Genomic DNA, 13,565 nt, shown 5'->3' with positions numbered 1-13,565 from the left:
CTAGCCTCTTTTCTGACCGACAAACTAATTTATTTATGTTTAAGTAAAACTTTGCTCAACTCTTTGTTTAATAAAGTTTGTTTTATAAAATTTGGCTCATAATTTTATTTGGAACTTTGGGAAAGACAAAAACCCCACACACAGTATTTTGCTTTTATTGATCTTTAACATATTAAACAGCAAAAGCAACTTTCCTCAGATGAGTAACTCACTGTAAACATGTCTCCAAATGATGTTCCTTTCTATCCTCTAACGGATTCACTAAACAGTTTTTCATCATTAGTCTACAAATAACGGGGCTTTCCTACAACACCTGGGAGTTGGCTGCTGAAGCCGACACCTTCTGGCTGCTGTTGGCAGACAAAAATGCAACAAAAAATATAAAAGGAAATGTTTACTTGTGCTTATTTTGGTAGGACCGGCGGAACTCGGTAACTAAAACAGAAAATGATGAATAACTTGAATGAGTGGGAAACTAAAAACAAGCAGCGGTCACCTCGAACCAAATCCAGTCACAAGCCCTCGGTTAGGTCAAAAAAACTACATTAACAGGTTAAAAGGAAAGAGCTGCTTAAGCATTTTGGACATTTATTGAAAAAAAAATGGCAGGGGCATTAAATATGACATTTGTTACACAACCTGAACGACAAACAGAAGAGATGGGAAGGTCTGTGGCGAAACGCGTGTGGATAGAATTTCACTGAGCTGTCGTGTGCAGCCGTTATCTGTTCAAGGCATACCTCTGGTGAAAAAAAAAAACTGAAACATTTAAATATATAAAACTTATCATCTATGCCAGACCATGATGGCATAGAACAACCCAGAGACATCATGTAAATGTTGCTGCATTAGTTTTGGTTTTTAGTTACAAAAGAGTGTCAGAAGAAGTGTAAACACTCGGCAGTACGTATGCAATTAAAGCAGAATATAAATATGAGCCACGATTGGCTTGGTGAAAAAAAAATAACAACATGCATTCTTAAAAACCCTTCATGCTCGATCCAAAGGTGCCGGGATTAAGCAAGTTCATTAAAAAGGTTCTGAATCAAAAACTTCCAAGTTACTCAAAGAAACAGTTTTTCCTGCCAACTCTTCTGCTGTGATTTTAACTTTTTATACACGATCTTCAGGTCTTCAGGTATTGGTCCCTTCCACGTGCAACATCCCAACACAATGCACTGAGATGGGACTGGGATTATTTGGCTCAGCTTGTCTGAGGGGTAGATTAATACTCACAGTAACAGACCGCGGGCTGGGGTTCTGACGTTGGTGCAGTTATTAACATTTCATACGTACAAATGCACGAAGGACGCAGTAAACATACGTGGTGTCATAAGCAGCTGATTCTCAAGTAATACACACCTGTGAGGACTTGGGGTTAAATGCAGAAAAAAAAAAGAAACTACAGAGTTGTCACAGAACGGCACACTGCACAGAAGAGGACGTCTTGTTTTCTGCACATATGTACAAGCATGAAGAACAACTGGGACAGGATCAGCTTGGTAAGTGTGGATGACAGAACCAGACTCTGCTGAGCTGCATCGAGGCAGATTTCTTATCAGGACAGATAAACACAGTGAACCTTCACTTTGTCCGGATTCTTCTGGATCACACAGAACCCTCGTTTCACCCGGTCCGTTCTCTCACAGCTACCAGCACACAGAACAGAGACAGAGCAGTACACTCAAGGTACAAGTGTGTGTATGTGTGTGTGTGGTTCTGAAAAATAACCAGGATGCCCTGCTTCTTCAGAGTAAAGTCCAAAGTAATCAGAGTCGGTTGTCAGTTTGAAGAGCCTCCGTTTGCTACGACGCTCTCCTCCCCGACGTCAGCTGGGTGAGATAGGTGGGAGTGGGCTTGATGCAGGGGGGAGGCAGAGCGGGTGTGTAGTGGGTGGTGCAGGTTTTGGCAGAAGTGGCGATTTAACATTTGGTCACTGTCAGACTGAGCATCACTCACTCCATCGGCCATTTAGTAAAGTCGCTTCTCGTAACTAGACAGAAAAGCAAGAAGGACAATTTAGTTAAGGTGAAGTCTCGTTAAGCCTAATTTATACCTCTCCGTCAGCTCCCCGAGGGAGACGCACACACATTGAGACATTTTGCTCTCAGACTTCTCCGTCAGCTGGAGAGCGTTGCAAAACAATTCCCCGCCAGGACAACAGGGGGCGTAGCGCTGTTCTGAGGTATCCTGCCACCATTAGTCACGTATCCGGTTGATGAAAAGTGTATTTACTATTGTGTTTACATGGTTTTAAAGTTAGAATATGGAACATTTTAATAAAAAGCTAGCTATATAAAAAAAAAACACTACCTTCACAGCTGCTTCTTAGAAGGCTATATTTCGAAAAATAAATAATCACTTATTTTGAAGGATAAACGACACTGAGTTTATGTTTACATTTACCAGCCACTAGAGGGCATCGTTGCACAAAAACGTCCACTCAGCAAGGGGAGGTTGGGACTGTGTAACATGGCAGACTAGACAAGTCAAGCAGCTGATTGTGACTCATGATGATGTTCTAACGGTAAATACTGATGTAAAATTAACTTACTAGTAGAAAAGAGTCCTTATCCTGTGTGATTTGCCCTGCCTCCAACATGCCTCCATCTAATCTAGGTTATCCAGTTATCTCTGTAGTTATGCTGCTATAGGCTTAGACTGCTGGAGGATACACTGACCACTTTCCACACTTGATTACCTACTTATACAATCTGCTCTTTAACTGTATTATTTCCTGCTATTTCAGCTGTTAACTTTATTTTTTCTCTAAGTGTTTTTCTCCCCAGAAGAAGCTACAATGATGCTCTGCTGAGCTGTGGTGGCCTCATGGAGGGGGCCATCGGCTTGAACACTTCACTAACCACTTAAACATTCTCCCTCTCCTGATAATAACACTTTACTTTCCTTGACATTGAATGTGCTACTGCTAGTTTACCCGAACAATTATAGATTCACTAGGATAAATAAAGTTTATCTCTCACCAAATAGAATATATTTACTAAGAAATCACAATATAACCATAGAAACACTACTTGGTATATATGTTGTGTGTGTGTGTGTGTGTGTGTGTGTGTGTGTGTGTGTGTGTGTGTGTGTGTGTGTGTGTGTGTGTGTGTGTGTGTGTGTGTGTGTGTGTGTGTGCGTGCGTGTGGGTTGGTGTATGCGTGTGCCTGCTCTGTCTTCTCGATCCCCAGTGAGTCGTGGTGGATGGCTGCTTATACTGAGCCAGGATCCTCTGGAGTTTTCCTCTCCACTGTCGCTAAATGCTTGCTTAGTATGAGGACTGCTGTAAAGTCACTGACTTCATGCAATTCGCTGGGTTCCTTATATAGGAAACTTTTTTCTGATTGGCTAATGAACTGACCTGTTTTGGAATGTTTACTGTGTGAAGTGCCTTGAGACGACTCTTGTCGTGATTTGGCGCTATATAGATAAACTTGAATTTAATTGATTTGTCTCTGAACGTGGTGCTGGAACGTGTCAGCAGTGAACAAACATCCCAGCAGCTGGAAAATAAGTCCTGTTGTTGCAATACCACCTCTGAACACAAGAGTTCGCAAGAGTGACGGTATTCAATATTCAACCTTTAATATATTTCAGAAACTTCAACAGACAAATTTGTCCCATTCCCCTCTACCTCTTCATGCGATCGGCACCTCTAAACTCACGTTTCGTGTCTTTTCCGTCCACGAATGAAACACTTGCTGAATGTCTTTGAACTCCTTCAGTCATGGATGAATAAACGTTCCTGTTGTCACACTTTTCCCCCGATGCATTCTTCAATCTGTTCCGTGTCTGCCGCTAACTATGTTTTTACTTTTTGAAGCGGCAAAATTTGTGCTGTTGACGAATTTACAGGAAGCAGCGTCCTGACCAATCACAAGCTTGCGGTCTCTGTCACTTTCGACGAACAGTTAAAATTAGGGTTGGGCATCATGTTTGATTTAGAACGATTCCGATTCCAATTCCTCATTTCGATTCCGGGTCCTATCGATTCCCGATTCAGATTCTTTCAAGGCATGACATGTTTTACATGAGCTAGCTAACCACATGTCCTACTTAATTAATCTCATCTTCAACATGAATTCTAACTCTATGAACAATAATATTACATTCATTTAGACAAAAACATATTTTGGAGAAAAAAAGAAAAAGACTTGCAGCACAACCAGTGTGTTTGTTTCTGACCACAACCAAAGTCTGGAAGAAGCCTCTGGGATGAGAGGCTAAATGTCTCCAACACATCCAGAAACATCCAGCTGTTTTCAGCTAAAACTCAGGATGATCATGTCCAGGATGAGACTGAGAACTACACCTCCATGCTGCAGCAGCATTCAGTCAGAACAGGAAGTGAAACTTAAACGTAGCTGCTGTCAGTAACAATCTAACAGATTTTAAACATTAAAACTCTCAACAGAAATAGTTCAGAAAGGAAATTAAAATGTTCACAACTTTGTGTGTGATTTATTATTATTATTATTATTATTATTATTATGAGTATTTATTGTGGCAGAACCTGGTGTGGTCCACCACGGAGAAGCTTCTCTAGCATGATGACTTTAATTACCGTATTTTCCGGAGTATAAGTTGCACCAGCCATAAAATGTACAATGAAGAAGAAAAAAAACATGTAAGTCGCATTTTGAGGAGAAATTTGATTATTTTTCTTACAAAGTCTGAGACCAAGCGTTTCACATTGCAAGACAAGTACCGGTAACAATAACAGAATAAACAACCAGGGCGCAGCAGCGCACCACGGTCTCCAGCAGAGGATGGCGGTGTTTGAAACCCTCCCAGCGGGGCAGAGGAGCTGAAACCTGGACCGGAGCCGGCCCGCAGCAGCGCGGTATACATAATTTGGTATATACCGTATTTTCCGGACTATAAGCCACTACTTTTTTTCCCACACTTTGAACCATGCGGCTTATAATGAAGATTATTATTATTATTACTATTATTATTATTACTGAAGATTTTCCTTCACCTGCAGGGGGCGCTTTAGCAGAAAGTGAAACAGGTGGAAGTCAAAAGTGGAAATCGAAGAAAGTGCTCATTTTAATTCAGCACATGCAAGCAGCCGGCACGACGAATATTTTTTTTCAAATCCATACCCCCTCATCATGGTAACTACACATATGAGTTCATATGATGCCGCATTTAAGTTGAAGGCATCGATCTGGCAGTAAAGGAGGGAAACAGTGCTGTCACATGTAAGCTTGGCATGAATCAATCCATGGTTCAGCGCTGGAGATGGCAGCGGGAAGAACTTATTCAAGCCAGCTTCACCCGGCGATGATGACAGCAACACGGACAGCGACACTGACATCACCAAAGAAAAGGTATGTGACGAAGCTCTTCTGAGGCTGTTCAACTCCGTCAATGAAGAAGAGGACTTTAATGGCTTTAGTGCGCAAGAGGAAGATGAGAGCGAATGACTTTCTGGTAGGCAAGTGTGTTTTATTTACTAACCAGGCATGTTTTGTGTGCAGTTTTTATTTTCTAATCATCCAGGGCTTATTTATGCTGTGTCAGCACTGTTCTTTTCTTCTAAACATGCAAATGACCGGTAATAACGTGTCAGTTCTGTTTTTATTTTATAACCATCCAGAAATATGAATGCTACCAGTGCTGTTTTCTTTTCTAAACTTGCGGGCACGTTCACCTGTGTTTAAAATTCGTTTTGTTGAATTAAAACAACGAAAAACCTCCGTGTAGCGTCTTTCTGTCTAATTATCTTATGTTATGGCCATACATGCGCTGTGCGCCGGAGACCTGCATGTGGCTGCTGTATTCGAGTGCGGCGTGTGTGTGTAGAAAACCTTTTTTTTTTTGTTGGTGCGGCTTATATTGAGGTGTGCTCTATAGTCCGGAAATTACGGTAAGTCACTTAGGTATATAAGTCGCAGGACAAGCCAGACTATGAAAAAAAGTGCCACTTATAGTCCGGAAAATACGGTATTCTACAGGTTATTGTTCAGCCTTCTGACGCTCACACACAACACACACACACACACACACACATACACACACACACACACACACACACACGAGTGTTGGTGAGCGACTGTGTCTGACTGCTGACGCTCCGTGTGTGTTTTTATTTCTGCAGTGAGACAAACTCACCTCACACAGTCCAGAGTTTGTTCTTTAAAGCTTCTATGAAATCCACCGTGTTGACGTATTTTAACAAGTTTCCTCTACGCTGCAGGAGTTAAAGTTCACATTACAGAGTAAAAGTCCAGCAGACGCCTTTGTTTATATTTGGCCGCTGTGCGCGGGGTGGGGGTGGGGGGTGGGTGGGGGGGTGGGGATCAGTTCTGCACACAGACAGCTGGTGTGATCAGCTCTGAAAAGCCTTTATCACAGTTTGCAGATCACGTTTATTTTTCATGGAGATCGGCCGCAGACTCCATTTCCGTCGGCATACTAGGAATAAAATAAATAAATAAAAAGTTGAAAGATTCCGGGAAAAACTAACAATTAGAACCGGTTCCAACCGATGCTCGATGCCCAACCCTGGTTAAAACTGGGGCATGTCTTCGTCACCCTCTGTGAGCTGGGCGAAGAGCTACTGCGCCGACACATAACAGCGTTGCGTGTCTCCATCCCGACGCAGGCAGAGAAGTATAAATCAGGCTTCAGTCATCATCACACACCGGTGAGATTACTAGTCCACTAGAAAATCAGTTCACTAGCATCACTTTGGATCAACCTAGTTAGCCTAAAAGAAGCGACTTGACGAAAAATATTTCAACATTTTTGCTCTTTGCAGACGTAAAGAAATTTTTTTAATCCATTTTGATTTTAGGTTTAGATTCATTTGATAAAGAAAAGAACGTTTCTGGTCCTGAGTAAAAGAAACCCAGCTGACTTTTTTCAACGCGCCTAAACAGAAGTTTTCCATCCAAGCAGGTTTGGATGTTTGATTTCATTTTCCGATTTATCAATTTTTATTAACATTTTAAAACAACTAAGCAAGATTAATTTAATAATAACCACATCAACTTTGTTTTTCCATTTCAACATCTACATTTAGCAGCTTTTGGTCTTTATTTGTACTTCTTCTGAACTCCAACTACAGGACTTGTTGGAACTTACGAGTGGAGCCCGTGGATGCCTCCCTCCACCTGAGCAGACATGGTTCGTTTCTCAAACTTCAGCTCCCCCGAGTACATCATGGAGCTGAGAAAATAAAGATCAGTTAGTGATGTAGGATCATAATTATTTTACCAACAGGTAATAAAACCCACCGGAGGACAGAGAGACTTTTTGCCCCGATGTCTTGGCAGCCATGTTGGATGCCTGCTATGAGGTAAGGTGCAAACTTGTGGATGGAGCCCTTGTCCTGGACTGAACCCGACACACCCTGGGCTACCTTCACTTTGTCGCCCTCGCTGAAGAGAAAAGTCCAGATTAATATTCAGTATTAATAAGTGAGTTTTCCCAGCTCTCACACACCTGAAATAGCGCTTCTGGCTGCTGATACTTTTCTCCATCGCGTCCAGCGAGCCCATACCCCGGTATTTCTTCAGCCGCACGCCATCTGAGAAGAAGTACTCCCCAGGAGCCTCGGTGGTTGCCGCTAGCAACGAGCCCATCATAACTGGAGCAGGAGATTAGGAGAGTCAGCTGGCACGAATAAATCCTGCTATAGTTGTGTCATGCTGTGCGAGATATTAAGAGCAGGAAGCTGCTGGGTTCTGGTTCTGTTCGTACCGGTCGACGCTCCCAGAGACAGAGCCTTTACCACGTGACCCACAGTCTGAATGCCACCGTCAGCGATAACTGGCACACCAAACCGCCGCGCGTACTCAGCCACCTTGTACACAGAGGTCCCCTGGGGTCTCCCACACGCCATGACTAGGGGACAAAGCAGAGACATAATGGACGAGACCCTCGATTCACGACCGGACCTGGCTCTAAAACCTGGGAGTTTAGCTGCAACACATTGAGTCGGAGGAACTTGTCCCGGTTTGAACATTCGAGGCTGGTCGCCATAGCAACAGAGAATAGAGGCCCGGGCAAATCACCATGAAAACTAGGAGTGGTTTCCTGGTCTCCGTTACCGGTAGAAACAGCCTTTTCTTTCGCTGTAGCTTCATGAAACAAGCTCGACGGCACGGTGGATCACGTTTAGTCTGAGCGCTGTCCTGTTGTCCCCTACCTTCCTGTGTGATGCAGATGGAGCCGCAGCCCATCCCGACTCTCAGAGCGTCCACACCAGCATCAATCAGATTCTTGGCCTGGGCGGCTGTAACCACTGCAGGAAACATAAAGACTGTCCTGAGGCTGATGCTTTATAATGTCGTGTGTGTGTATGTGTGTGTGTGTGTGTGTGTGTGTGTGTGTGTGTGTGTGTATGTGTGTGTGTGTGTGAGAGAAAAACTACAAACTCACCGTTTCCTCCGACGACCTGCAACTCTGGATACTTGTGTTTGATATAGTTGATCATGTTGATCTGATACACCGAGTTTCCCTGTGACGAGTCCTGGAAGCGTAAAAATCATCCAGAAAGAGTCAGGAAGCATAAAAATAAATCAAACGCAGATTTGATTAAAGCCTCTGGTCTGTCCTCGGTACCTTTAACAACACATTTATCATTGCTTAATCCTGTTTAATCACTAGTGCTGTGTTCATTTAGATTTTTTTTCTTCCGTTAATGTTTTTATTTACTTTTCTGTAGAGTCCTTTGTGTCACACAAAGCCATACGGAAAGCTTGGAAGCCTTTTACAAATAAAGCTTTAGTCAGAAAAAAATAAAAAAACTCCAGGAAGAGTGGTGAATCCATATTTTGTTGCAGATTTTACAGCAAAGCTAAGTACACACGCTCTGAAAAATGAAACAAATCCAACTAAATTTTATTATGTTGTGCTGTTTGCAGCTACAACAAAAAGACTGATTTATGTTGCACCCTGCAGGCTTTGGCTGCACCACTATTTCTGACTGGCACCACTTCATGCAGGAATTAAGCAGATTTACTATTTTACTATTAAATGAATGTTTTCATCATACAGCTGCACTGGAGCTGCACTCTCAGCAAAAACAGAAGCAAACACCCAGATGCGTTGTTCACATAAAGGTCAACCGAGGCCGAAAATCTCCTGCAGCTCAAGTACAACTGCAGATAACAAATATCAACAAGCTTTTTATTCCCTTCAAAGATTTTTTCTCTGAGCTAATCTTGAAATGCTCCCAAAGCGGTGAAGCGATGTTTATCTTTAAACACATGACCTGCAGCGTGAACACCCACCAGCACAACGGCGTCCACCCCAGCTTGCACCAGCAGGTCCAGTCTGTATTTGTCGTCCTCTCTGGTGCCGATGGCGGCGCCACACAGAAGCTGTTTGCGTGAGTCTTTTGAAGCTAAAGGGTAGTCTCTGTTCTTCTTCAGATCCGTCCTGGCGATGATGGCCACCAGCTCGTCCTTGTCGTTCACGATGGGAAGCTTCCCTGGTGGGTGGAGAAAGGGTCAGAAGTTACCAAATCAACTGGGAAGCACAGCTGCAGAACAAATGTTGGTTTACCCTTTTTGCTGCGCTGCAGAATATCATTAGCTTCTTTCAGGGTAACTCCAGCTGGAGCGACCACCAAGTCCTCCCTCTTAGTCATGGCCTGAAGACGTAAACGTGATTAAAGAAATGTAATAACAGCTCTGTTTTAGACTGAAGGAATCAAACTGAAGTTCACACCTCCTCCAAAGGTTTGTTATGGTCTTTCTCAGAGAGGAAGTCAATGTCCCTAGAGGTGATGATTCCCACCAGTTTGCTGCCCATTTTTCCCGTTTCTGTGATGGGAATCCCAGAGAAACCGTGCCTTACTTTGGCCTGGATCACATCTCCAACTGTGTGGCGTGGAGTCATCACCACCGGGTCTGTGATGAAGCCCTGCTCAAACCTCTTCAAAAGAGAAAAAAGAACAATAGCCAGTTAATGTGGTGGATTCAGGGAGGTTTATGTGTGAGTAAAGCAGCAAAAGCAGCAAAACTATAAAAGTCCAAACAAATGAAATAAACAACTAAATGCACAAACACACCTAACCAGAAAGGAGTGAACTACAAACAAATACACACAAAGACCAACCATTACCATGTCCTATTTAAGAAAAACACAAGAACAAATAAGAAAGGTCAAAAGTTTGACTTCAGGAGAGAATTATTTCCCCTTTGGGAGACAATAAAACAAAAACAAACACTAAACCAGCAGTAGAAATGTCTAAAACACACCATTAGGACAGTTTACATGTTAGTTTACCTTGACTTTGCGAACCTCATTAGCTTGGAATTCAGGCGTGCAGTTGTGGTGAATAAAACCGATCCCTCCCATTAGCTGAAGGATAAAGAAAATTAGTTTTAATAAAAGTTTTGATTTGAGGAGGTAAAAATCAGTGCTGTGCATAAAACCGTCCTGTTTCCTCACCGCCATTGCAATAGCCATGGCTGACTCTGTGACGGTGTCCATGGGGGAGGAGATCAGGGGTGTTTTCAGGGTGATCTTCTTGGTCAGAGCTGATGTCAGGTCCTGAGACAAAAAAAACAAAACAAAACAAGTTTGATGTGTCCACCAGGGGGCGCACTGCACCCACAAGCTGCTTCCAGCTCCTTAAACTAAAGCAAGTAAAGCAGGAATATAAAGTTTATTTATATTAAATCTAAGCAGCAGACACCCACAAAAATGTTTAATGATTCATTCCTGCTATTTGTTTTTCACTTGTTCCCACAAGACTCGTTTATTTTGTTTTCCACCACCAGGTGAAAAAACCACGGCATTCCTCCCACATGGGAAACCATGTCGCTCGCTGTCCTGTCGTCTCTGCTTCATCCTTTATCTGGCGGAGACATAAACTAACGATCGGCTCGTGGCGTTTCACACGTATTCACCTCAACTCTGTTTCCTTCCAAACTGCAATAACGTTTTAGACGAGTGAAATATTTCAGAAACATGATGAATGTCCCAGGAAAGCAGCACACGCATGTCAGATTCCTACGAGGCTTCATGGTGAACGTAAACCTGAAATCTCACGACTTCCTGATTCAAATTCAATTCAAAGATACTTTATTAATCCCACAATTCTGAGATCAGATATACATACAAAGGCATAGTCACGACAAGAAATGTTCATTTCCCACGTTTCGCTCACTTTAGCTTAGCCCAATACTTGGAAAGCAGTTTTTTTTTTAGCTCTGAAGAAAACCGAGATTATAAATGAATTAAAGTAAAATCTCTCAGAGGATTTCATTTAAAGCCTCAGAGATTAAGTCACCTACAGCTGGAGATGGACGAGCAATCGGCCAGACGTGAACACAAACACAACGGTGTGAAAGGAACTAGATGATGGAAACCAGAACAGTTTCTCTACTTTAATAAAGTAAGAGAAACACGGCGTGTTTGCAGAGTTTGCCACAAACGACATTTGTTCATCATGGGTAGTGTTGCTATTCAGTGGAGATTCCGAAAATTGACCAATCAGAATAACCTATGAAGCTTATTATATATATAAATATCCCGGATACTTCTTTATCGATCTAAGTTCATACATCAACCTGTTTGATCTAATTTTAATCCAAAGATTAATGTTTAATTTAGATAATTAAATTTAATAGCAAAAGTTATTTTAAATCAGAAGCTAGGATCTTTGCTTTCAAATAACCAGAAATATTATACCTTTTCTGTGTTTCGTGTCAATAAGGAGGCAAGTTTAAAAATGAAATTTTATTACTAACAATTTTAAACTGGAAGATTTGAAACGACAATTATAAAATGACAATTCATGGACGGCAATTTTAATGACAATTTTCAACAGTTTTGATATTAAACTTGTTTGAAAGCAAACCTGTGACTGAATGGAACTAAAATGAGAATGGTGAGTTTTGGATGCGTGAATGAAGTTCTCAGGTTTCTTTCAGAGAGAATGAAAGCGTTCTGGGTGGAATTGATGTTTTGCGGATAACTGAGAAATTTTGAGAGAAACAGCATCAAACGCATTCTCGTGTTCTACCTCACCCGGACCCTCTTGTGGATCCGGAGATCTGGAGGATGTGGTTCATCCGAGATGACACTCCGGCTGGTAGAGGAGACACAAGTGTCCGATCGTCTGGTCCAGAGTTGTCCTGGGTACACGGTTTATCAAGCGCTTGGCAGATGGACGTTCTCGTCTTAACTTCAGAAATCAATGACTCTGGTAGAGTCTTCGTTAGCTGGTGACAGTTTCGTTTATTCTTTAGCTATTCTGGTCGGCGTGACTAGAACAGCAGGTGGAGGTTAGGGACGGCCGTTCCCTTTCCTCGTGGTGTTGGTTCAAGAACTGACTTGAATCTGTGGCGGTTACAGTTTTACCAAAAGCTCTCAGACACTCCCACTCTCTCCGGAAGAAAGCTTGATCATGCGTCAAAAACATGTGATGCAGTTATTGTTTATCTGGACTCTGTGTTAGCTGGATAAGGTGAACCTGACCTTCTGTTGAACACATCTTTATAATCATTATAATAATTATTATTGTACCCAAAGCATAATAATCCATTTCATGTCATTAAAATACCTTTATACTGAACCAAGTGATCATGTTATGATGATTATATTAAACAGTAATAAAATCAATGAGTTTATTAATTATTATCTAATTATTATCATCGTGACTTGCAGTGTCCTTCTGGGACGGAACAGCAGATACTGATGTTATGATCTTGAGCAGACATCGTGGCTCCTTGGGTTAATCTGTGGATTCAAAAGTACTGACCCAGCTGGGCAAATGTGCCCTTTGCCACAAATCAGAGAACCTTCATCACGTTACAAAATATTCCACACTTCCACTCAACAGAAGCTGCCCTTGTTTCTAATTCAAGTTGCCAAAAGCGTGTGCACTCACCACTTCATCTGAGGTGAAGTCAATGAAGCCAGGTAAAATCAGGAAGTCACTGCAAGAGAAAACGCAAAGTAAAAAACAAATGGTCAAGACAAACTTCATCAAGGCAACATTTAAAAACGTGACCAGCGTTCGGTTCCAAACTCAGAGAGGCGAGTGTAAAAGTAGCTGAACAGCCATGGTGGGAAAAACATAAATACGTCTCGAAGTTTTGAATAATTAAAATTAAGTGACCTGGTAACAAGATAAAAATGGTGGCAGATTACAAATTAAATAAGAACCACTTTTAAAAAGGTCACAACGAAAGTGTTGCTTACAGGAACTCGCTGACCAATGGAGTGTTGTTTGTAAACCAAACAAAAGTCAGAAAATGGGTTGTTTCCTTTTTACCGTCTGATAACAGGAAAACTAAAAAGTATTTCTGTTTTGCTAAAAACAGAGAACAAAAATTAAGTAGTCTTAGTTTTGTTGGTGATTCAAAAGTATAAATCAAAAATAAAACAATAATTTAAGTCGTTTTTGATTCTGACCCAGAGATCCTTGGTGTCTCGGATCAAACATCATAGGAGGGGAACTCCAGCACACCTTCTCCACACATTCCTAGCAACAAGACTTTCCATTTACTGTCTTCTCTGTAATAAAATCCCCATATTTGTAGAAAGAAAGGTCCAGGATATTGATGTGAACGTGCAGAACGTAACAA

The 13,565-nt window shown here is 41.9% G+C and overlaps 1 protein-coding gene across 3 annotated transcripts in view; it reads right to left on the bottom strand.

Annotated features, from left to right (window-relative positions):
- Positions 1–139: 139 nt before the first annotated feature.
- impdh1b (IMP (inosine 5'-monophosphate) dehydrogenase 1b) overlaps positions 140–13,565 on the bottom strand; it is a 30,774-nt gene continuing 17,348 nt past the window's right edge. For all 3 annotated transcript variants that reach the window (XM_015959811.3, XM_015959817.3, XM_015959826.3), the window contains 13 exons: positions 12,866–12,914; positions 10,420–10,521; positions 10,255–10,329; positions 9,694–9,900; positions 9,529–9,616; positions 9,255–9,454; positions 8,401–8,491; positions 8,168–8,263; positions 7,720–7,863; positions 7,462–7,606; positions 7,254–7,397; positions 7,102–7,185; positions 140–1,993 (listed from right to left, as the gene is read on the bottom strand). In XM_015959811.3, the coding sequence (XP_015815297.1) occupies positions 1,972–1,993; positions 7,102–7,185; positions 7,254–7,397; positions 7,462–7,606; positions 7,720–7,863; positions 8,168–8,263; positions 8,401–8,491; positions 9,255–9,454; positions 9,529–9,616; positions 9,694–9,900; positions 10,255–10,329; positions 10,420–10,521; positions 12,866–12,914 (1,447 nt within the window). In that variant the 3' untranslated portion in view covers positions 140–1,971. The remainder of the gene's footprint in view (positions 1,994–7,101; positions 7,186–7,253; positions 7,398–7,461; positions 7,607–7,719; positions 7,864–8,167; positions 8,264–8,400; positions 8,492–9,254; positions 9,455–9,528; positions 9,617–9,693; positions 9,901–10,254; positions 10,330–10,419; positions 10,522–12,865; positions 12,915–13,565) is intronic.

This window comes from Nothobranchius furzeri, chromosome 1 (assembly GCF_043380555.1).
Source record: "Nothobranchius furzeri strain GRZ-AD chromosome 1, NfurGRZ-RIMD1, whole genome shotgun sequence".
Lineage (NCBI taxonomy): Eukaryota > Metazoa > Chordata > Actinopteri > Cyprinodontiformes > Nothobranchiidae > Nothobranchius > Nothobranchius furzeri.
This window is presented reverse-complemented; position numbering and strand designations above follow the sequence as displayed.